Raw genomic sequence first — 23786 nt, 5'->3', positions numbered from 1 at the left:
TTTATTCAACCCATGCAACGAATAGTCTTGAACGCAACGCTACTGTAACAATTTCGCTGCTAACCACGCCTGTCAATAACCCCCCAATGCTGCGTGATTTCATCCAACATCCTTCCCGCGAATAGCTTTTCCATGCAAGCCAACTCATACTTCCACAAAAGCCTTCCCGCTATGTCTCCAACAAACTGGTTGGCCGACTCGTCAGGATACAGCAGAGCCCAGGTTCTCAGGCTCATCAGTCTAAGAGACATTTCTTCTATTTCTTGCCCTTCTTTCGGCCTGGCACAACCTTAAAACCAGCGGCCTGCATGCCGGCGTCGTCTCGAGGGCTAGTAGCAGTGGCAGCAGCAGCGATGGTGGCGGAATTGCTGGAACCTCCCTTCTTGGCAACTTCACTCCAACCGCCACCATTTCCCCCCTTGTTGTCGGGCTGCTTCTCAACGACTCCGCGTTCAGCAAGCTTCTTGCGGCGAATGAATTCCTCGGCGAAATGACGGCCGTCCATAGTGGTTGAGTTGCCGTAAACAGCGTCAGCTATCAAGCCAGCGTCAAGAGGCATGATATCAAGAGTGGCCTGGAAAGTGGCGACTGCATATTTGGTTAGCTCGTTTCCATGTAATCTTCCTTTTGGTGTAGTTGACTCACTATCGCTGACTGCAGTAATACCCCGGGAAAGCTCCCGACCTACCCACTTGTTGAACTCCTCCATGGCAGCATTGCCAGTGTCAGCCTTGCCATTGCCCGAAGTCACAGGCTTAGAGGTTGGCTTTGTAGGCGAAGCAATAGGCTTGATGTTGGCAGCACTGACTGATCGACCTTGTGATGATGGACCGGTGGGAACTTTAACCTTACCGCCAGCACCAACAGTAGCCCAACCACTCCCGGGGGGTGGAGCTGTAGCAGCAGCGGCGGCCGCAGCAGACGCAGCATTAGTCAGGATGGATTGGCCTGGCTTGCCGGCTAGGTTGGCATAGCTCTTGGATACGCCAGTAGGAGTACTGGCCTGAGGGCTTGCCTGGATGGCTTTCTGTTTACGAAGCTCTTCCTCGCGCTGGATCTCGGCAAGAGTTTTCTTGCTAGAAGCCGGAACTGAAGGGGCAGCGGTAGAGGTAGTCTTGGATGGCCCGGGCTTTGACCAAGGGCTGCCAGCTGGAGCAGGAGAACCGTGGCCCCAAGTACTAGTAGCGGGTAGACCAGCGTTAGAAGCGGCAGCTGTCTTCTCACGTTCCTTGAGTTCTTGCTCAAGAATAGCCTTCCTCTGAGCAGCAGCGGCCTCCTCAGCTTTGGCAGCCTTACGTGCTTCGGCCTCTTGAATCTCCTTCAGGCTGGGCCCCTTGTGACTTTCAGCTCCGTGGTCCTTTGCCCAAGGAGCCAGTGGTGGTGGCTGCGCATTGACGGAAGCACTGTCAGGGGTTCCGGTCTGAGAGCGATTGTACTGTTCGGGGAGGTTCGACCGGGCACGCTGGGCTGTTGGGGCAGGAAGAGGAGTTCCAGTAGATGCGGGAGGGGGAAATGGCATCGGCATATCGGGCTCAACTGGCTGAGCAGCGGCTGCAGCGGCGGCGGCCTGAGTCTGCTGGACCTGTTGAGTCAGAGACAAAGCGTCCTCTGCAGCCTTCTTCTTGGCAGCTCGAGCAGCCTTGCCAGTCAAAACTGGGACCTCTGCACGTTGTTGGGTCTCCTCGGGAGCAGCCTCGTCGGCAGGAGCGAATTCCTCAGATAGTTCGTCATCACTACTCTCTTCGGGCTTGGCAACCTGTTCAGCCTCGATTTCAGCTCGGAGATCTTCAAACTGTTGTAGGCGATTTTTGAACCCTTCAGGGTCTTGCTCAAGGTTCTCGGTGTCGGGCAGTCCAGCGCGAACACCAGCATCGGCAGCAGGGGCTCCGATGGGATGAGGCGCACCAGAGCTCTGAAGATTGGCGAGTAGCTGACGCTCAGTGTTCGCAAAGCTCGACAAGTCATCATCTCTGAAGGGATCTCCGTTTCCCGAACCTGACGGGACCGATGTCTGGCTGCCCACTGGCCCAGCTCCTTCAAAGAAACCGCCAGAAGGGGGCATAGCACCGATGGGCTGCTGGTGAGGAGCCATTCCGATGGGGTTTGGCGAGGAGATACTTCCAAAGCTAGGCTGACTCTGGAGGCTGTGGGCACTGGAGTGGTGCTGCAGCATTGGGCCGGGAATGGGGAATTTGGACATCGCCTGAGCGCGCATGACATATTCCCGCTGCTGAACCATGAGATACTGCTCTTCCTGCTTGCGTCTCTCCAGGTTGTTTTGTTCCTCGGCCGTAAGGGTGCGCCCGAAGCTGGGGAACACGCCGCTCAGGGGCGGAACTACACCACTGTTTCCCTGAGAGGGGAACGGTCCAGGCTGCGCAGGGGGACCATGAGGAATGCCGATTTGAGGTACCAAGAACGGCTCGCGTGAGTTGCCTATGCGGCGAATAAGTTGACCCAGAGGCTCAAATTCGGGATCCTCCACTTTCTTCACTCGCAGATCAGGAGTAAAGAAGTTTGCTTTGTACCAGTCGTTCATCTCCAGACCAGTAAATGGACCTTGCACCTGTCCTTGCGGGTCGAGATAAACCCATCTCATACGGTCGGGCATGACCATCTGTCGGACTTGGGCAGAAGGAGGCTCAGTGCCGCCTTGACTACCCCCAAAAGGCAAACCGCCACCAATAGGTGTGAAAGACTGGGGGGCTACCGCGGCGGAGGTAGGGTGATTAGAGTCACCAGTGGTGAAAACACCCTGAGCTCGAGAGGCATCACTAGAGGGGAAAAGCTCCTCGAAAACTCCACGATTGGGTCGCATTGGGCTCTCAGTGTCGCGGGTTGGTATTCCAAAGTTGCTTCTGCCGATAGCGCCCAAAGGGTTACTCTGGCGGAGATCGGGTAGAGAGTCGGACAAGTTGTTATCGTGCTCAATGGTCTGCATCTGTGCCTGCATGGCAGCAGGAAACAAAGACCCCATCTTGCTACCACGTCCGATGCTTCCAGTTCCTAGGCCGCCAGCACTGGCAGGGCCAAAAACATTGTTGAGGTTCGACAACCCAGGTGATTGGAGCTCCCCCATAGGGCTGAAAAGAGAGTTTCCAAACACACCACCCAGGTTGGGCCTTTCGCGGTCTGGAGTTCCGATTGCAGGGCCACTGGGTACGGGCCAGCCCAGGGTATTCAAGGAAGGGTAGGCCTTGGCGCCCACGCTGGATGTCTGGCTGCGGTCACCTCCATCATAACCCCCAAAGCCACGGCCAATAGAGCCAAAATTCGAGGGGGCATCGTGGACGCCTGCACCATGAGGTTTGTCGTCGCTGCCATCGCCGTCATGGCCGTGTCGCTCAGCTGGGGGGCTACGATAGGGGTTGGTCTCAGACGGGCTCAAAGGGCCATCATCACCATGACCTGCAAGGCTAAGGCCAGACATACCAAAATCGGCAGCGGAGCCCTTGATGGGCGTGCCCATCGCGCCTGCCGGATTGTTTTGTTGGGATAGACTGGCAGTGTCGGTGTCCGGAGCGCCACTAAGTACTGCGCTACCCGATACAGTATCTTCTCCAAAAGGATCAGTATCGGCTCGAGTTCGAGATCGCCAAGATTGCTGACTGAGAGGGTTTTGGCCCTCTGCAGCCTTGCCACTCAGATTATCCGAACTATCCTTTGGAATCAGATGAGCCAACCGGCTTCCACTAGCAGCGCCGCCAACGCGTTTATCGCCCACGGCAGGCGAGCCTGTCAGAGCAAAGTTTCCAAACCCTCCTGCACCGGGCGTTGTCTGATTAGAAGGTGGCCAGATGGAGCCAACACCACCAATACCACCTGTGTTAGAGCGCATCAAATTGCCAAAGGGGGGCAGCTTGCCAGGCGTCTCACGGGGACCAGGCTCGTTGTCGGATTCGTCGGCTTCGGCTTCCTTAAGGTCGGTTTTGCTACGGGAAAACCAGAATGCTTGGTCGTCACGATTGAACCGGCCGGCAGCAGTGGGGGATGCCAAGGCACTTCCACCGAAAGGGTTCGATTCGATTGTCTCGCGTCGTCGTGTGCCTGGTCGTGTAGCCGACGAGGGTGAACTGACGCCAAAAGTGTTGGAAGTGCCTTGGGATAAAGATGCCTTACGTCCATTTGCACCACTTTGGTGTGCGTCTTTGTTCTGGGTCGGGGGTTTAAGCGGCGAATTAATTTCAGTATTAAAAGCCTACTAGTGATTAGTACAAACTTAGAGAACCAGCACCAGAGTGGGGACTGTCGCACCTCTCTTTCCTCCACGGACATATCTTGCAGCCCCATTGGAGCTGATTCTCCAGAATCATCCCAGCAGGCGCCAGGTTCCTGAGGGATATGGTTGTCATTGCTCTTGCCCCAGCCTCTGGGAGCATGCCCGTTCATTTGCCCAGGATTCCAACCTGGGGCAAAAAGGTGGGACACATCGCCGGTCGGTTTTTGTGAGCTGTAAATGTCAAGAAGCTCCTCCCTTGTGTATCGTGCGGGGAGCAACTCATATGTCGAGCTGGACGCATTCACAGGGCTCTCGGCGGTGGCGGGGGGTTGAACTGCATGATCCGTTGAAGGCGGCGGCTGAGAAGAGGGCTGGCCGAGGGGCGTTGTAGATGACCGACGGAAGGTAAGTGTACCATTCGTAGATCGACCATCCCTCCTGGCGGCCCTGTAAATACAGTTAGTAACGGTTCGTAGTGGTTTACAGGATCCAAGCATAGTAGGCGGAATGCATGATAACCGAGCAGATGGTGCAACTAGTAAAGGGCCGTAACAGTTGACAACCGATGTCAATGAAGTATAGGCCATGGTCATACACCCAGGGCAAGGCAGTGCCTGGCATCAAGAAGCGCCATTCGCGACAAACAAGCCAAGCACTGTGAAGCGAAGACCATATTGTACACCACAAACCACACGCGGGGTGACTGGGGAACACAGTATGCAACACAACATCCCACCATGATACTAGGCCCAGGCACGAATGCCTAAACAAGAACAAAGCCAAGGAGTGGTAAGTACTTACCAATCTCCAGAATTGTTTCCCCTTACGTCAATCCTTGCTCCTCTGGCGTTGGAGTTTTGACCAGCGGCAGCCGAGGCAAAGCTCGATGGAAGATTAGTCGGCATATTGAGCAAACGCTATGATAATGCTGATGCTAAAAGCGATTTCGGATCGTCGTCTCGAGTGCGGATGCGAGTTCGAGCGGACGGGAAAGAGTGTGGAACGTCTTTGTCGTTCGAGGTCAAGGGGCGCAAAGGTTGCGTCGATGGTTGGTCGAATCGGCAGAAGATGGTACAGGCAAAGACAGCTGAAGAACAGTGGCCTTGAGCTGCAACGTGGCTGAAAATTGCTCGTTAGAAAGCTTGCTGGAGCGCGTAGCAACGTGAAAGCTTTAGTTGGGATCGAGACACGGGAGCACAAAAACGATGCTTTGTAGCGATAGTCAAAGAGACGATGGCGGCGGGCAATGTGATATGCGATATCGTAAACGATAGTGTTACTAAGTGTGATCGGCGGGGGAGCGCGAAGTGATTGTTGACTGAAGAAATGTTTCTTTTTTTTCGGAGATCCGAGAGAAGAGAGTTTCGTGTGATGTTGCGGTGGTGATGTAAACGCTGTGGTTTGGGGTTACCTTTAATAAACGGGGAAGGAGAAAAAATCGAGTGGATGGACGGAGTCAAAAAATTAGATAGTGAGGTACCTAATTCTGGTCGTGGTTGCCAGCCTCCTCGGTAGTTCCATTTTACCTATGGCGGGCTTCCATAGACCTCGCCAGCAGGATTAGCACTGGGCTGTCCTGGCCACCTCACTGAAAGTCTGTAATTAGTGGGGTTGTTATGACCCGTAGTGCTACGCAGCCGACAATTTGCCGGCACTTGACAGATTGAATTTCCTCTGTTGGTTCAGGGCTGAATCCTAAACGAAAATGGGGACGAGATGCAGGAGAGGCCATTGAGACTTGTACACATCTGTCCTCGAGATCCAAAGGCAAGGGGAATCTACTATTTACGTATAAACCCAGGCACTTCGCTACCGAGTGTCTGGGTCAGGGGGACTGTGTTTTTCTATCAAGGATTGATCAATATCTAATCTCGGCTTCCATCATTGAATAGAACGTGGCAAAGTCAGATGTAAAGAGAAAGAGGGGTCACGTGTCGTCACACTGTATGACATCCTTCCATTTCCATCCATCAATCCCTGGGCATTCACGTCACGTCACGTCGCGCCATGGGGCAGCGCGCTTTCCAACCTCATTACGGATAGACAATTCACTTTACAATTACAGCCAACCCAGCCTAAACATGTAAGCCATAGACAACAATGCCTAAAAGAAAGTAAAGATACAGCAAAAGTCCCTAAGCCAAGAAACAATATCAATACTGACCCAATGGGTCAATAAATTGGTTTATTTCTTTCACCCATCTTATAGGAATGCAGTTCTCTCTTTGCTCAACGTTCACACTTTACTAGGGTGCTTAGTCTTTTCTTTCGCCTTGCCGTATATTTCTATCTTTACATACCTAGGTACTAAGGTAAACATGCGTCATATAAAGTTCCTAGGTAGCCGTGTGATCATAGTAGGTAGGCATTCGCAAGCTATCATATGTTCCTAGAGATTCTAATCGCCCCCTTATCCACTACTTGACTGTCCAGGAATTCGATGTAGAATTTGCCTTTTTATTATGTCTCAACTCTCGTACACAAAGGCACAGAACCAGGCTTTGGTTCATCAAAACTGGCTAAGATATCCACCTCTCGCCGTCAAGTAGCGATAGGACCATTCACACCTTTTCTCGTTAGCTTCCACCCTTGGTTTTAGCAGAGGCCATTCTGTACTCACGATAAGTGGAACATTGACAATGCACAGCAGGCCACCAAAATCCACCATCCACCCCAATCAACGGTGGTTATGCAGTACTCGAGCTCATCCCCAACTGATTCAGGTCGATGCCGGCATCGGCAAAATGAGTTGGACCAGTAGGCCACATTCAGAAGCAGGAGACACCAAAACACCATCATTGTTGTCCATGTGAGGAAGTAATCTGTAATGTCGCGTCTTGAAACTGTGACCTTGAGATAATAAAGCGCATGAACACTAAAGAACACAAGAAACACCTAACTTGACTGTTAATACCAAAATCTGAATTGCCCAGATGCTAGTTTCACCAAAGCTCACCAGAACCATGTTGGACCAAACAAGTGCTCTTGACACCTTTGTTCCACCCACGTGCCTGCAAGCGCACATTGTGATCATTATTGCCAACAGGAACAGCATCGCCGATGTGCGAATAACCGTGCCGCATAGGAATGGTGATAGTCGGCGTGGCTCGGTCGACAATGTGACACGAACATTAGTTGAAGGGCATGGACAGAAATGCATGGTGAGCTAGGCTTGTCTCAAACGTGAGCCTAATGGAAACAAAAACGAACCCAGCAAAGCGCGAGGAACATGTCAATCGTCCGTGTCTCGATAGATATTGGGGCGAGCACCCTTTTTCTCCCAAATCCCATATTCTGGAGGGATAGTCCCGTGCGTATAGCAAGAACGCTGTGGATTGGGTACATGAACTCGTATGACGAGGAGGAAGTTTGGTTGCCATGTCTACCTGGGTGTCGCCTGGGTAGGGTAGATGTTGCTGTGCTCCCATCGTCTTGATTTGATCGAAGGATTGCGTGGCGCCGCAGCAAGGACTTGGGTGATCGCCCAAGTCCGAAATAACGTAATTGGGTTGAATTTTAATGAGGCTCTTAAACATTCAGAAGAAAATGAGCCTTGAATTTCTTGTTCGCACGATCGGGTGCCCTCAGCATTAATTGATCACCAAATACCTCGCAAGCAAACGTTTTGTGAGAACCCTTTTCAGAATCTTTAACTTCTCCATCGAGTGGAACTTCCACTCGGAAGATGGTGCCTTCCTTGGGAACGACCTTGACCCCCCTTTTTTTGGTTATAATCTCAAAGACGAACTTGCGATCACGGACAACAATTCCTTGGATACCAACTCGACTCGGGCAATGGCTTCGCACAATTTCAATAGGAGCACCATGAAACTCGGCGCTCGCCAGTTTCACTGCTGCGCTAGGCCCACCAGTAAAAATGTCGTTTCCAAGCAACTCCCGGGCGTAACCTAGCCATAGCTGACTCAAAGGCTCGTAAATGTGGTATTTTTGGCCATCCCTTGGTATATCGTGAAGACCGAGATTTCGTCTCTCCCTTGATGAGAGAGGCTTAGGCTTCTGTTTCTGTTTCTCTTTCTTGTCCTGGCGAGCTTTTCGACGTGCAGCGCGGGCATTAATGGTAGCTGGTGGAGGCGAGGTCGGTCGAAGAATGAGTGGGCGGTGTTGTATCTTTTCAGAATAGATGCGGTTGACGCTGTCGGGAGAATGCGCTCGAGCGAGCAGATTCTGCGTAGCTTGCTGCGGTACGCTAGCCATGATGGTGAAGGCGAAGGTAGTGTAGATCAAGAATGAAGTCAGCGACAGCTCGAGGTCGGAGAAAAAAATGTTTAGTTAACTAGCGGAAAGTTCCCGCGATGCTGCAAGCAATTTTCTGGGGAAATGAGACGGGAGTGGGCCCAAGCTCTTTTCCCCTTCCATCACATGCCGCTTGCTCGGTACTTGTCTCCACTTGTCCAATACCATTCGCGACTCGGTTATGAACTTGCATTGTTTGACTTGACTTGTGTTTTGTTTAATACCCAGTCAAAGCATCAATTGTTTCTCGAATTTGAACAAGTTCGATCAACAAGATATCACTTCAATTCATACATTGGTTCTCTTAATTGTGATGGTGCTTTTGATATCAAACCACAGCTGATTGCCGTCAATACCGAGGTTCACTCACGTCCCAACTACTCCAACACAAAACATCCAGTCATGTCGCACAACGACACTGACACCGATTCAACGGCCAATTCAGCGCCGGATCTCCAGATCTTAGGCGATGAAGTAACATTACAGCCTAGTGGCTTTGTTGAGCCGTCCAAGAAAATCCCCGAAGGCAAGGAGGAGGCTTTGATGGACAAGTTTGCCTCATTCCGTTCTGAGCCTCTCCAGTAATACTTCCTCCGCCGGCACACAGTACTCGCCATGGCGTATCTGTTTGTCCTTCTCTCTTGTGACACTAACTAACAGACTCATAGATTTCTCCGTGAAGTGTCTCTCTACGTGTCTGGTCAGGGATGGCGTGCCTACGACAATGTTATCGGTCAACCGGTCTTTTACTCCGGGTTCTCAGAGAACATGAAGAACATGGTTCTCTCAGCCCCTCTTCTCCAGCAAAGGATCAGTCAGCTGGCCGAGCATCGCGTGGCTATTGAAGAACGTGATGGTCTGCTGCCGAAAGATAGTAAAGATTATGGCGCTAAGCGTTCTCAACGGCTCAACGAGATTGAGTCGGGACTTCAACAACTGGCCGACAAATGGACAGAAGATATGATTTGCAAGATGGAAAGCAAAGCCTTTATCCGGGGCGCTTATTACTTAGCTACTCAGCTCCTGACACGCGCTTACCATCAAGGCATCCATGTCTCCAGCGAGGAAGTCCTGCGGTTACGAAAGGTAGCTGAGGTAGCTGCCCAAAAGAAGCAGAGCATCATCTTTTTACCAAGCCATCGTTCGCACGTCGACTACGTCTCTCTTCAGCTCATTTGCTACCGTCTAGGCCTTACATTACCGGTCGTAGTCGCGGGAGACAATTTGAATATTCCTGTCTTGGGCGAATTTCTACAACACGCTGGAGCCATGTGGATCCGAAGGGCATTCGGTGACGATGTCTTGTACACTACATTGGTCCAGTCATACATCGATACACTTCTCCAAGAAGGCTATAATTTCGAATGCTTCATTGAAGGAGGTCGCTCGCGCACAGGGAAGCTATTACCACCAAAATTCGGCATCCTCAGCTTCGTCCTTGACAGTATTTTATCAGGTCGGGTTCAAGACGCCATCATTTGCCCTGTCAGTACCCAGTACGACAAGGTTATAGAGACAGAAGGTTATGTCACAGAACTGCTTGGCATGCCCAAGAAGAAGGAAAATCTGGCAGACTTCTTGAGCGGAGGATCGTCCGTTCTATCCTTACGTCTAGGTCGCGTTGATGTTAGGTTTCACGAACCATGGAGTTTACGAGGATTTTTGGACGACCAGCTGTCAAAGCTTCCAAGCATTCCTCGCGGGCTTGACACCGATCATCAGCGCCCCGAAGTCCGAGCAGTACGCGAGAAGCTTTTGCGGACAATGGGGTATCAAGTGCTAAGCGACATTAATGATGTGTCTGTTGTGATGCCAACAGCTTTGATAGGCACCGTTCTTCTGACATTACGTGGTCGTGGAGTTGGTAAAGAAGAGTTGAAGCGTCGAGTTACATGGCTCACAGAACGTGTGCGTGCAAAAGGTGGGCGCGTGGCACATTTTGGAAACGCACCTCTAACCGAAATCATCGAGCGCGGCCTTGAAGTGCTTGGAAAAGATCTTATTGGTATGGTCGATGGTCTTGCCGAGCCGACTTATTATGCCGTTGACCGATTTCAATTATCCTTCTATCGCAACATGACGATTCATCTCTTCATTTACGAAGCACTTGTCAGTGCTGCGATGTACTCGCGAGTGAAGAGAGGCGGCGGTCCACAGATGCAAGACATGTCATTTGATGAGCTGAGGGAGCAGGTGTTCTTTCTCTCATCTTTGTTCCGTGGCGAGTTTATCTTCTCTAGCGAGGGTCTCGATACAAACCTGGACAGGACTTTGCGAGGTCTGGAAGCAGACAATGTCATCAGAGTTGATCGCGATGCTGAAGGCAACGTTACTATGGTTGGTCTTGCAGAGCAGGAGAGGAAAGCTGGTCGTGAAAACTACGATTTCTACTGCTTTTTGATCTGGCCTTTTGTTGAGGCAACTTGGCTGGCGGCTGTCTCTCTTATGGGACTCACTCCTCCTTTGGGACAGAATGAGGATACGTGGATTGAGCAAAGCAAGACACACAACAGTGCCCAGTTGGTAAGTTGATCTGCGCCCCAAACAACTATCGGTCTTTGTTTTTGTTTTCAAATGCTTACAATGTTTACTACAGCTCGGCAAAACACTCTACCACCAGGGTGACCTCTCGTACTTTGAGGCTGTTAACAAGGAAACTTTGAAGAACTCGTATATGCGTTTCGAGCAAGACCAACTGCTCCACGTTGTAAAATCCAAGGACTCCAAGATCCCTCCTCGTGTCCAGCTTGACGTCTCCTGGCGCACACCGCGTGATCCTAAGACAGGCGCTCTACTTGCTGAAGGCAAATTATGGGACTTTACCGAGAAGATTGCCAAGTCGCGGCGTGAAGGCAAGAATCGCCGCGATGGTGCCACAGTCAGTGGCCGCGTGCTTCGGCTTACTGACGAATTGGGTCGCAAGCTTTGGGAGGAAACTGTTGAAGGTGAAAGAAGTGGAAAAGGCAAAGTGCCCAGCACACTAAGTAATGAGGAGAAGGAGGCTTTCGGCAAGAGTGTACGAGAAGGAAAGAAAAAGAGAGAGGAGAGGGCTCGGGCTCATCTCTGAAACATATCGGCGCAGTTTTGTATAACATGTCTTACACTAGCGAGTCGGTCTTCGTCAGTTTCAGCCTGCTTTTTGTCGATATTAGTGCCAGAAGTCTTTTTTGGGCTATGCCAACATATTCATCATATCACAAGCATTTAAATATATACGTATTCGTAGGTGATGGTATACTCATTATCTAGCTCAGCATTGCCAAATTCAGCTCTTGAATTGCGCTTGCTGGTTAGGTTGTTATTCTTCATTTTGACTCATATCTTGTGTCTATTCGCTCTTGGAATCTAGAGGCTTGAGGATGATGTTATCGATCAACCGCACGGGTGGCCCTCCGCTAAAGCCTAGATCCTCACCTTTCTTAGCCTCCTCGACAGGCAACATCTTAATTGCACCGCTCAAAACAGCTCCTCGCGAAGGATCAATCTCGTCAACTTCAACTAATGTGTCGGGGTCTGCAAGGGATACATAGTCAACCTCGAAGACCACACGCTCAGTGGAGGGCAGATTGGACTGTTCTGATGCAAACGCGTCAATAACTTTATGTGCTGCACCGAGAACATCCTCCCTGGTGTAGAAGCCGTCCTTCGTATACGCAGCGGCAGCAGCATGCAGTGCGTTTGGGAGGACAATGGCGGCAGCTCTTCGTCTCGGGCCAAGGTAGACATTTCGCGAGCTAAGCGCAAGCCCATCTTTCTCACGTTCCGTAGGCTGGACAACAACCTGCAGGGGCAGGATGAAGTCCTTGACCATTCTGCGTATGACAACTGTTTGTTGAACATCCTTCTGACCAAAGTATACACGCTCAGGTTGAACAATGTTGAAGAGTTTCAAGCACACTGTCGCAACACCACGGAAGAAGGTTGGTCTGCTAGCACCCTCAAGGACTTCACCCACAGGCGTTATTGTGACAAAGCTTCCCTTACTATCAATTTCCTGGCCCGGGAAGCCACTTGGGTATATCTCCGGCGTCGTCGGCGCGAACACGGCAGAAATGCGACCCAAGTTACCTCCATCATCAGCGAGCTCTCTATCCAGCGCTGCCAACTTCTTTGCGTCTTCCTCCCAAGTCACTGGATAAGACGATAGATCTTCCTTGATACCAAACTGCGCAGGGTTTACGTATATGCTCACAACCACGTGGTGGTTCTCTTTGGCAGCGGCGCGGATCAAGGCAAGATGGCCCTCGTGTAGAGCGCCCATGGTGGGCACGAGGCCAACGGAACGGTGCTCAACGACATGGGGTTTTCGCCAGCGACGGACTGACTCGACGGAGCGGAGGACACGAATTGGCGACTTAGGAAGGGTCTCGAGGCGGGAGGAAGTTGAGCAAGCGGAAGCCATTGTGCGGACCGAAGTCGTGAAAGGCGAGCGATGTCGAATAAAGCGAAGAGGAAGCATTGTGGCGGTATTTTTGAATATTAAGAGCAATAGTAAAAAGACGGAGAGAGTTTCTAAGCGATATCAGATCATGCCGTGCACGGCTAGTTGGTGCAGCAAAGTCGTGGTGATTTCTGCCGCGAAGCTTTGGGGGCGGTTTGAGACGGATTTCTTGGTGGAGTTGTAGATGGAGATGCAGGGGTCCGTTTTTCTTAGAGTTGAAAAAAGCATGTGAATGGCGGCTACCCTGTACCATTACTGTATCTGCATTGGTGCGTCTCTTCCCATAATTAAATAGTCATAAGTTGTCAAATAGCTCTAATACGTAGACAAATAGCCTCAATAGTTATCCTCGTTTGCATAATCATCTTCAAGCGAGTGTAGTATGCAGAGGTAGGTACTACAAATGAAATCAGTGGAACTGTGATTGAATCAAGTGCATACCTACCTAGCCATGTAGAAAGCTATTAACTGGAATACTGAGTAGAGAATTTAAAAAAAAGCCGTGGGAGATATTCATATGAAATCTAAAAATTATTCGAAAGGTATTATCTATTTCGTCAAGTCGTACATTTAGGAGATTGTATATAATAATGTCATAATCCAGACGCCGTTCTATGTGCTGTTGAAGCGCCAGGCTTGCCCTTGTAATCGCTATTCATCACCACTCACAACGAACCCCCCAGTCATCATCAAACCATTATTATCCAAACATTTATCGATAGAGGGAAAGAGAATAAAGAATGTTGACTTTTAAGCAGCACCGCCAGTAATATTGGCAAGGTTGAGCTTCTTCCAGGGGGTGAGCAAGGTGATCAAGAAGGAGAAACCAACAAAAGCGATGGCCATGGCGAAGACAGTGTTCAAGCCGTGCATATAGCCCTCTATGACGATAGGGAGTGTCTCTTTATCGAAAGTCTCACGGAGAGCGGTAGCGCCAGTAAGGATCAACTGGCCCTTGTCGATGTGAGGAGCGTTCTTTGTAATATCGAGGAGCATTTGATTGACAAAAGCAGCCTGACCACCAGAGACGATATAGGCACCACCAAGACCTTGGAAGACTACGCATTGTTAGTGATGGGCCGAAAATTGCAGAACAATGAGGAACACTTACAAAGAAGAATACCAGTGGCAGAAGCAAGATCCTTGGGGTCGACTGTGCCCTGGACAGCAATCATAGGAATCTGGAAAGCCAGACCCCAGCCGACACCAGCAACAATTTGGTAACCAATCCACTTTCCAGTTGATGTGTCAATGTCAAGGAGGTACAGGAGACCAGCACCGATGGTAGCAATAGCTGCACCACCAATAAGCAGAGGCTGATACCGTCCGGTAGCAGTGACGAGGCCTCCACTGGCAATAGTGGAGAAGGTGACAGCAAGAATCAGGGGGAGGTTGCGAACACCACTGCTTGTGGGAGAAGCATTGTGTACAGACTGGAAGTAGATGGGAATGTAGTAGATGGCAAGGAAGAAGGAGCCAGCGAAGATGAAGGCGAAAGCGCTCATGACCCAAACTGTGCGGTTCTTGAGGATACGGACAGGAATCATGGATCGCTCACCCTGCACGTAACAGGAGATGGCCCAAACGACAGAGATGGCGACCCAACCAACAAGAAGACCGATGACAACAGAGGAGTCCCAAGCGTGAGCCTGGCCACCATACTGAACAGCCAGAATGTAGGAGATGGTGAGACCCATCACCAAGACGATACCAAGGGGATCCATCTGGAGGAACTTCTCAAAAAGAGGAGCCTGAACAGGAACGGCAGCACGAGGAGTCTTGAAGAACAAAAAGATGATGGCAGCAGAGATACCTCCGATGGGGAGGTTGATGTAGAAACACCATCGCCAAGAGACGTGATCGGTGAAAGCACCGCCAAGAAGAGGGCCGATAACTGAAGCGATACCATAGGCAGCGCCAATGATACCAGTAAAGGCAGGTCGCTTCTTGGGAGGAGCAGAGAAACCGATGATGGTGTAGGCTCCAGCACCAAGACCTGCACCACCGACACCAGCGATGGCACGACCAGTGATCAGAGCCTCAGCGTTGGGAGCAGCACCACAAATGACAGAGCCAAGCTCAAAGATGAAAATGGCAATGAGGAAGGATGTCTTGAGAGGGAAGTACTTGTAGATTTTACCCCCTTTTGGTGGCGTTAGTGATAAGCTCAGACGAGGGGTTGAGAGTATCACGACTTACAAGTTGACTGGAAGGCACCGACGGTCATGAAGAAGGCTGCACCATACCAACCGACCTTGTCAAGGCCCTTGAACTCATCAGTGATCTTGGGTATAGCTGTAGCCACGATAGTCTAGTGCGAAGTTAGTGTTAGTACACTGGGAGATTCCTGTTAGGGATGGGAATGGAGGCTCAACATACCAAGTCAAGGGAGAAGAGGAAGACAGCCATGACCAGGGCGAGGACAATGAAGAACATGTTGATACCGGTTGGGTAGTCATCTTCTTCAGGATTGTCACTGTCATTGTTGCCCTCGACTGTGCCAGTCTCAACATCCTCGTCGGTTTGTCTCTCCTCCTTCTTCTCTTGAACATCCTCTCCTCGTAGTGTCGAAGTTGTAGATTCGGGACGGTCTGTGGTCGCAGGGACCTCGAGTTTTGCTTTTTCGGTAGCCATGATAGCTATCTTTGGATTTCTTTTCTTGAACTGGCAGTGTTCAAATTAAGCTTATACCAAGCCCTGAGAAAAGGGTGTAGTGTATCGGTGTATAAGTGCTCAAGTGCCTCTTTAGTGATTAGAAGTCTGGGACATTTTGAATACCAGCGAGCGATGACTATCTTTATAATGCACACAAAACCGCAGCATAGGTACCCAACATAATGAATAATCGACCCATCTTACTGTCTGGTCTGACTCTATTGTCCCGGGAGTTAAGCTCTGTTGATACATAAAATCCGCCCACAGCACAACCACAACGATAGTACCCATACTGCTGTGATAGGGTTCAATTTGACTCTTGTCAGCATAACGGACAAAAGACAAGACCAACCAGTAAAGAAGAGGCGGAGTGGCGGACTCCACCTTAAGTCCGCCCACCCTTCTCAGCAGCTATCGAGTAAGCCAAAGCCACAAGCGCCTGCACTAGGAGCAGTTTTGTTGTTAATAACCGGCCTTAGCTGCGGACATTTCTGAAACTATTATGCCTCTTTGGCTGGAAATTGCCGTTTTGTCAAGTACAATATCTGAGTATTTACGCCGATATGCAGGCCTGCGGCGTTGGTCGGGGGTTTAAACCAGTCATGCTACAGCTTGGTCCGAGAATGAGGACAAAGGTTTTGACTCTAAATCAGCAAAACAATATCAAAAGGATGGAATTCTCTAAAACACGTGTCGTCATGGTTTAGTTTGACTAACATCCTTTGCATGTAAGTCCAGAGACAAATAATCTCAGCAGTGGGGTCCTGCATAACGCTTGGCATAACACGTTGACCGACAACACCAGCTCAACGCTTATCACGACTTCACAGTTGGCTTGTAGATGTCAGATTATGACGGTTCATGACTCACCTGAGTGCCGGGGGAGGTACCGAGGCAAAAAGCATGACATTTGGAATTAGCCAAATAAACGTAATTTTCAACATGATCAACTCGATACCAACTAGCAGCCGAGAACAAAGGGACTCACTCAGTGAGATCCGGGCTGACGTCCATCGGGACACCCGGAGTTAAGAGTTAACTGGTTCAAAGAGGATATCAACAAACCGAGGGATACTCCTAGTCTGAGACACTTGGCTCTCTTTACTGGTCCAATTCGATCCATAATCTCGTCTCACTCGGTCAGCATAACTGCCAGGGTTTTCTTAAACTAAAACCTATCAAAGAGTCCGAATAAGGTCAGAAAATAGAGTAGATGGTGATATCCACCCAGGAATGGATTGACTGCAGATCATGGACAGGCCGGTACTGATATCGCGACAACCAAGTCTTGAAACAGCCACTGTTCTTTTTCGGCTGCAGTCATGTAACGTTATTCGCGGCAAGATAAGGTCGAAAATTCTTCCTGCACAAACGCCAGCGGACAAATGGCGGACAAACTCGGCGGAGTTGGTAAGCGCATGGACAAGTGTGAGGGCGGCTCTGTTGGTGTTGCTGACATATTGACTCCTTTGATATTACCCAGGGAGGGATGTCTCCGATTACTTGTGTGTGTCCCTGCGGTACGAATAGCACGGGACTAGGAAGGCAAAATAAACCAGATCTCGCTTTCGGTGACATTGGATTCGATACGCACGATGAGAGTTGCGTAAGTTAAATGCTGGGGGGTGTCACATGCGGTGAATCATAATTCTATTAGGCCGAGTAAGGCTTTTATCCCCCGATAAGATGAGGTTCAATATCCGAGACGGATCATGTTCCCCATACCTTTAGCCTGCCTCAGGTTTAAGAAGTGAAGATGATGAGCAAGTTCACAGGGAGTTGGAAGTTTGTCGGAAGGGTTACTGTAGTGTTTCTTCAATACGTTTCGCAGATCTATGCCACTTGAGTGCCCAAGAGACTTCTGTGAGATGTAGATCACTATATTCAAACAGATCAGATCTCCAGGGACTCGTCTGTATGGTGCGTCAGACAAACCTGAGATAGACTCGGTAACCAAGAGGGTAGACCAATAGACTCAATGCTTCCACGATATATGGAGTAAAGGTTGTATACCATTCAGGAGACGAATAGTATCGGCAAAAAGATCTAGTAGTAAGAATAGTATGGTACGGGAGTCATCAAAGGTGATTGCGAGAACTACTGTCCAATGCCCATGAGTCGCACCAAGTATCTCGGATTCATATGGAGGCCATTGCGGTCTTGTCTCATCGATATGTACACTCACAATATACGCCAAAACCTGACTGTGTAAGGAGATGCATGTTCATGGCCCTGGCTGACAATCTTGATAAGCTTAATTTTCAGGTAGTACAATCATGTTGTGACAACAAGGATGATTCATTTCTGTTCATTTACGTATTATGTTCTAGTGTCCAATTATCTAGGCTCGTGGTGATTCATCCGCTACAGCGCGTGCCTTCTATATGCTGGCATTTCGTATGTCGTCCTGCATCCTTTTCTCTATTCCAATTCATTTCCTGATGTTCCAATTTACAGCCATTCTCCAGGGGTGGCCGGGGAAGTAAAACATTTGGGCTCCGCCTAATTGAGTTTAAGAAACTCCAGTGGCTTCTTCACCACCAACGGCTCGCCAGGGGCAAGAGGCTCAGTCTCCTAGACTTGAGCAACAACCTCCTCGGGGACCTCCTTCATGCAAGCCTCCTTCTCTACCTCGGCGGGAGGAACAGTGATACCAAACTTCTCATAGGGAAAGTTTTCCAGGCTGAGCATATACTCGGCCCAGCCGTCATCAATCTCGCCGACTTGGTGGAGGTCGACCTCTCCAGCCTCGCCAGTGCGTCCAGCAAGGACCTCAGCCTCACGCCCATCGTACTCCTTCTTCAGCATGGGGTGAGGGCACCAGATCACGCGCATACCCGCACGTCGACCAGCCTCGACACCGGGGACAGAGTCTTCAAAGACGAGACACTCCTCGGGAGTGATGGGTCGCTCGCCGGCGGGAAGACTGTCGTTGATTGTCTTCAGGGCAAGAAGATAGATGTTGGGCAGAGGCTTCCCGCGTCCAGGAGTCAGACGAGCGTGGTCGCTGAGGACACGACGATGAGAAGGAAAGACGGCAAACAGCTCCTCCAGGTGGTTGGTCTTGACACGGAAGTTGCCAAGGTGTGAGCTAGTAGCAAGGGCAATGTGAACTCGGTGAGGTTCAGTGGTAGACTTCTCCTTGGTAGCACCATCTTTGACCTCCCAGTATCGGGTGCGGCCGAGGTGACCGAGCATGTCGACAATACCGGCGAGGGGCTTGGTCTGGGGAAACAGCTCCTTCTGAAGGGCAGTGTTCTCGGCGATGTATTCCTCGGAAGTGATGGGGAGCTGAGCCCAGTCGTGGAAGATCTTGTTGGCCTGGGGGCCGGGGCGACCCTGAAGCTTGGCCTTGATGGACCAGGGGAGGGTTCCCTTGCCGTACTTCTCGAGAATGATGTTGACACACTTAGTGTAGATATCTTCGGTATCGAGGAGGAGACCGTCCATGTCGAAGAGGCAGGCCCGGACGGGCGGGAAGCTGTAATTAGAGACCGGTTAGCAAGCTGAGGTCTCAATGATTTTGTATATACGAATTGCGTGAACATACTCAGCACGAGGAGCCATTGTGGCGCGGATGATGACGATTAATGAGGAAGAAACGGATGGGTATCGAGAGCTAGTGAGTGGTATGAAGAAGGAAGAAATAAGAAAACAGTGCCAAGTCGTGAGATATAGGAATTATATGTTTCAAAACAGTAAAGCGAGGCTATCGCAGAGTAGTAGCCCGAGGTTTTTTTTTTTTGACAGTTGCTCACAGCTGGCAGTCACTTGCTATCACTCGTTCCAGTAAGTGGGGGAGTCGATCATAGAGGCTCGCCGTGACCCTCACTGAAAGACTACCCCGCGGCGGGTCCTTTCTAGTGGAGACAACCTGAGATTTTAGATATCGGATCAGGCGTGAAAATAAACAAGTAAAAACGCGACTATTGACCGCACAAGCTGACTGACTAATATTGTTTTTCACGTCCTCATCGGCCAGTCTTCCGGTGCCCTGAACACCCTGCCATCGCCTAAAACTTTAGTGGCTTAATGACGTGAGCAGGGCAGGTGCGTCGGAATTATAAGGCCCCTTAGCAGGCCTTGTGATATGGATCTCCATTTCAATTTCAATATCGGGTAACTTACCTGCCCAAGTCGTCTCCTTTCCGCGAACCTCTTTCATTTATAAACCCTCCATCATCTTAAGCCAACATCGAGATCCATTCTGTGACGTTTCTTTCGCTTCGACTCTTGCAAAAGGTAGCAAGACATCGTTCATCTACTGTATCTGTTTCTTGATAGACAAAATGAGCTCAAGCGAGCCCATCAACGACGATGTGGTTAAGAAGCCAGATGCCGGTGAAAAGAGCGATGCTGGCGACCCTGCTGATGGCGAAGAGCTCCGGTTCACACCAGAAGAAGAGGAGGTAGGTCCGCTTCCTGCCATGTTCCTCTCATTTCTCGACCCGCACCACTCAATATTTGAGTTATGTTCGTTCGAGTGTCAGGCTAATTCGTACAGGCTTTGGTGAAAGAGTCAGATACGTTAAAGAAAGAAGCAAACGCCTTGTTCGCTTCTAAACAGTATCAAGATGCCCTGAATAAATACGACGATGCAATCAACTCATGTCCCAAATATCTGCACTACCCTCGTGCGGTAATCTACAGCAATATCGCAGCCTGCCATATTCAGCTTGAGGATTGGAAGGAGGCTATAAAGTCCGCGTCAGATTCTCTCAGATCTTTGGAAAAGCTTGAACAGAATGACCCTCGCCTGCAACATGATGGGAAAAAAGATGGCGAGGAAAAGTCCAAGAAAGAGGCGGACGATGTGGAAGAGGAGATCATCAGCAGCGGTGCTTCGCGTGCAGCCCCAGCGCCCGAGTCAGTCGATGAAGAAGTCAAAAAGCTCAAGGTAAACATTCAGCGTATACGATGCAAAGCCCTTATGAGACGGGCTCGTGGCAGAACTGAGGCCGGTGGCTGGCATAATCTTGCTGGTGCAGAAGAAGACTGCAAGGCTCTCGCTGCCAAACCGGAAAGTCTGACCCCGGCTGATCTCCGAGTGGTCCAGAAGCAATTGAGAGAATTGCCTCCACGGGTAAAGGCTGCACAGGAGAAAGAGATGGGCGAGATGTGGGGTAAACTGAAGGACCTTGGAAACGGCATTCTGAAACCCTTTGGGCTGAGCACGAACAATTTCCAGATGGTCAAGGACGAGAATACTGGAGGTTACAGTATGAACTTCCAGCCTGGAGGAAAATCTCAATGAAAGAAATGCCCTCCAGGGGAAGGCGAAAGTTTTCTCTATCCGTCTATCAAATCGACAAACAAAACTCCAGTTCCTGCAACTTAAAGAAAAGCAATAGATCTCCAGCGCTGTCTAGTTTGTCATACACCAACAATGAACGATCACCACCCCGAATCATAAGCATCTGAGTCCTATAATGACGATGTATCGAAGGAGTTTGACCGACTGGGTGGCTCGTACCAGTTCTGATATGGATGGTTGGGTAATTTGAAGTCAGCAAAACTCAGTGGGTTGACTAATGTTTTAATCCCCACGGCGGACATTACTGGTGGCGTGGATAGCCTTGACGGCGTCAATGATGTCGAGGTTCTTCGAGTGGTCGATGCCCCTGGTTCATGGCTAGTCTCTGTTTTAGGACTCAAGGTGGGCAGCTTCATGCATGGCCAACCCCATCCTTTCTTGAGCTCCATTTCTATAGCACCTAAACGCCAGCCATTTTTGTTATTGATCCTCTCGAGAATCTCAAGGACCTCACTTTGCTCGTCAGGATTGGTGAGCGCAGCAGCTGCGATTGCCAAACATCGGATTGCAACTACAGTGACTCCTTTGTCTGTGGTGTGGGCAACGATACCGCAAACCTGGTACGCATGGTGAAGTTGCAATACACGCAACCTCTCTGAGGATCTAAAGGACTCGGTTGGGTGTGTTTGTAAGAGAATGCAGTGGGCAGTGTGGAATAGGAGTTGGCCAATTGTTGCTTCTCGTTGGATCATCCTGAACACAAGTTATTCAAAGCTCAGACGCCAAGTTGTTGTTTAACCTACCATATACGAGGAAACACCGAGTTTCCAGTCGAGTCTACTGCTTTCACATATCCAAATGGATGCATTGCCCTCGGACAACGGGTGTTCCAGCCGTCACAGAGCTTCTTTAGCTCATACCACTGCGACAAGCGGTTACCAACCCAGTTTTGTTCTGCCTGTGAGCTCATGCTGTCAAACTGGCCTGCAGTTGCACGAAAGTTTGTTACCTTTGCAACAACATACAGTGCACGGTGTACCCAGGTCTGTTCGTCTCCATCCTCGTTGTGTTGATGGTTGTCAGAGTCCGGAAAGTCTATGCCCCATTCGTCGGGACTCCATGTTGTCTGCCAATTTGCTGCGAGGCAGTTCAAAACTTCTATCCCAATATTCAACCAGAAGCAGGCCGACCCGATGCCGTTACTCCTTGCGTCCCATCCACACTCCCGAACCAATGCTCGAGACCCAGCTATGTGGCTCATTCGATGGGCAGGTTTCTCGGACATGATCTCGTATACGTTCAGCACGATCGCCGTTGTTGCACACTCGGCAGTATTCCGGTCAGGGTTTTGCAAACTCCTTAACAGCTGTGTCGTTGCAGTGTTGTAATAGAATAAGGCCTTGTCGTGGTTTTCCCGAGACATCAAAGACGCATGTTTAACACCACACGCAAGGAGGGCGTTGAAGAGCATTGTTGACCTGAGGGCATGATGCGGGATACTCCTGGTAAAGTACTTGTCTCTATTAAACGAGTCCATCCAAATCGCAACATCATCCACAAATACTTGCATATAATGAACTTCCTCAGCGGAGGTGAGGATATCGCGGCCCATCAGCTCGATGTTTCGGACGGCCGGATGATGAATATTCTCATCTTCATTGGCTTGTTCATGCAGAGATCTCTCATTGCGAGGCGATGTTCCAAGATCCGGCAACGCCATATTGGCTATATCCTCGACTGCCGCTTGCTGTGATAAGGGGCGATTCCGCATGGCTATCAATTGTTCTGGGAACGTCTCTGTCCTTGGGGTTACGACTGAACGTGTCGACGAAGGTGGCGTTGCAATATTAGACACATCACTCATAATTCCCTGACCAGCATCGTTGTGTTCAAGTTTAATCGCATCATCCGGTGGGGGCCTCGAGTTGTCTAAAGCTCTGGGTGTGGTGTTATCCCGTGCATAACTGAAATACTGTTGCGAGCTAGATTGGAACTGGTCAGTGGAAGGACCTGCCTCCCTCGGATAGTTCTCTGTCCCTAGAGGTATTTCTTCCTTCGAATTATATCTATCTTGGAGTCCTGGGGAATACGGTGCATAGCGACCAAGCCCGCCTCGGTATTCGGAAGCAATATCTCGTGATTCGTCTTGGAACTCAACTGGAAGTTCGATCAGTACAACGTCTTCAATTGAGACGGAAGAACACATACCTGCCCAATCCTCTGAGTGTGGTATAGCAGCAGGGCTATGGAGATTGATCTCAAGGAAGTTGAGACGCACGCCTCTTTTGCATTCACGACCTCGTTTTCGGCAATTCATACAATCGGGCACAGCTTCATCACACTTGAGATGCCTCTCACGACATGTGAGGCACCCTGTTCGTACTCTCCTCCCTTTAACTTGAGTGGGGTTTGACGAGGACATGGAACTTTGCAGAGTCATCCCTCTGGAAGACTCCATGGACATGCTCGCCGTAGCTTGGCCAAGGCTCGGGGGTTCGGAGATCGGTGCCGTTGCCATGTGTGGATGCCGATGGGGTGCAAAGTCAAAGAAGTCGAAATGAAGGTTGTCTTCCATTGCATATTGTCCTGGTGAATAGTCCTGCCACTCCGCAGGGAACGGCATCGTCTGCTTTTGTTTGGAGTCTTCATTTTGCATCGCCGCCTCGAAGCTGCCACCAAGCCTGGCGATGTCATTGGGGCCTTTTGGAGCCGACACTATCGTCTACCTGGCTCTTCCGGAAGCCACGGTAGTGATATATGGGATGACTTTGTTATTTACTGTTAAAGACACGATGACTCTGGGGGTATTGTGTTGCAAAATAAGACCAGGTACTTAATCGTCACATTTGAGGCTGGACAACTGGATACCCGCAATTCTTAACAACGTTCCAAATGTTCTAGAAAATTCAATCGGGACATGGAATGATTTCATAACTTGGGGTGCAGGCCACGGCTTCTGGACC

At 50.1% G+C, this 23786-nt stretch overlaps 8 protein-coding genes across 8 annotated transcripts; 2 read left to right on the top strand and 6 right to left on the bottom strand.

Moving 5' to 3' along the window:
• Positions 1-256: 256 nt before the first annotated feature.
• On the bottom strand, positions 257-5124 carry FGSG_04184 (uncharacterized protein; the record flags this gene model as incomplete). The annotated part of the gene is made up of 4 exons (XM_011323142.1): positions 257-588; positions 646-4198; positions 4255-4666; positions 5021-5124. The coding sequence occupies 4 exons, from the start codon at positions 5122-5124 to the stop codon at positions 257-259; spliced, it is 4401 nt and encodes a 1466-aa protein (XP_011321444.1).
• A 2623-nt stretch (positions 5125-7747) lies between these two features.
• FGSG_04185 (uncharacterized protein) lies at positions 7748-8434 on the bottom strand (the record flags this gene model as incomplete). The annotated part of the gene is made up of 1 exon (XM_011323141.1): positions 7748-8434. One exon carries the CDS (start codon positions 8432-8434, stop codon positions 7748-7750), a length of 687 nt encoding a protein of 228 aa, XP_011321443.1.
• Positions 8435-8875: 441 nt separating this feature from the next.
• Positions 8876-11540, top strand: FGSG_04186 (uncharacterized protein; the record flags this gene model as incomplete). Its single annotated transcript, XM_011323140.1, has 3 exons — positions 8876-9054; positions 9142-10996; positions 11070-11540. 3 exons carry the CDS (start codon positions 8876-8878, stop codon positions 11538-11540), a joined length of 2505 nt encoding a protein of 834 aa, XP_011321442.1.
• A 261-nt stretch (positions 11541-11801) lies between these two features.
• Positions 11802-12932, bottom strand: FGSG_04187 (pantoate-beta-alanine ligase; the record flags this gene model as incomplete). Its single annotated transcript, XM_011323139.1, has 1 exon — positions 11802-12932. The coding sequence occupies one exon, from the start codon at positions 12930-12932 to the stop codon at positions 11802-11804; it is 1131 nt and encodes a 376-aa protein (XP_011321441.1).
• A 732-nt stretch (positions 12933-13664) lies between these two features.
• On the bottom strand, positions 13665-15548 carry FGSG_04188 (uncharacterized protein; the record flags this gene model as incomplete). Its single annotated transcript, XM_011323138.1, has 4 exons — positions 13665-13972; positions 14026-15057; positions 15114-15225; positions 15294-15548. 4 exons carry the CDS (start codon positions 15546-15548, stop codon positions 13665-13667), a joined length of 1707 nt encoding a protein of 568 aa, XP_011321440.1.
• Positions 15549-17909: 2361 nt separating this feature from the next.
• FGSG_04189 (uncharacterized protein) lies at positions 17910-19136 on the bottom strand (the record flags this gene model as incomplete). Its single annotated transcript, XM_011323137.1, has 2 exons — positions 17910-19050; positions 19120-19136. 2 exons carry the CDS (start codon positions 19134-19136, stop codon positions 18144-18146), a joined length of 924 nt encoding a protein of 307 aa, XP_011321439.1. The 3' UTR covers positions 17910-18143.
• A 722-nt stretch (positions 19137-19858) lies between these two features.
• On the top strand, positions 19859-20823 carry FGSG_04190 (uncharacterized protein; the record flags this gene model as incomplete). The annotated part of the gene is made up of 2 exons (XM_011323136.1): positions 19859-19978; positions 20137-20823. 2 exons carry the CDS (start codon positions 19859-19861, stop codon positions 20821-20823), a joined length of 807 nt encoding a protein of 268 aa, XP_011321438.1.
• A 799-nt stretch (positions 20824-21622) lies between these two features.
• On the bottom strand, positions 21623-23446 carry FGSG_04191 (uncharacterized protein; the record flags this gene model as incomplete). The annotated part of the gene is made up of 2 exons (XM_011323135.1): positions 21623-22980; positions 23032-23446. The coding sequence occupies 2 exons, from the start codon at positions 23444-23446 to the stop codon at positions 21623-21625; spliced, it is 1773 nt and encodes a 590-aa protein (XP_011321437.1).
• Positions 23447-23786: the final 340 nt, after the last annotated feature.

Source organism: Fusarium graminearum, chromosome 2 (assembly GCF_000240135.3).
Source record: "Fusarium graminearum PH-1 chromosome 2, whole genome shotgun sequence".
Classification (NCBI taxonomy): domain Eukaryota; kingdom Fungi; phylum Ascomycota; class Sordariomycetes; order Hypocreales; family Nectriaceae; genus Fusarium; species Fusarium graminearum.
This window is presented reverse-complemented; position numbering and strand designations above follow the sequence as displayed.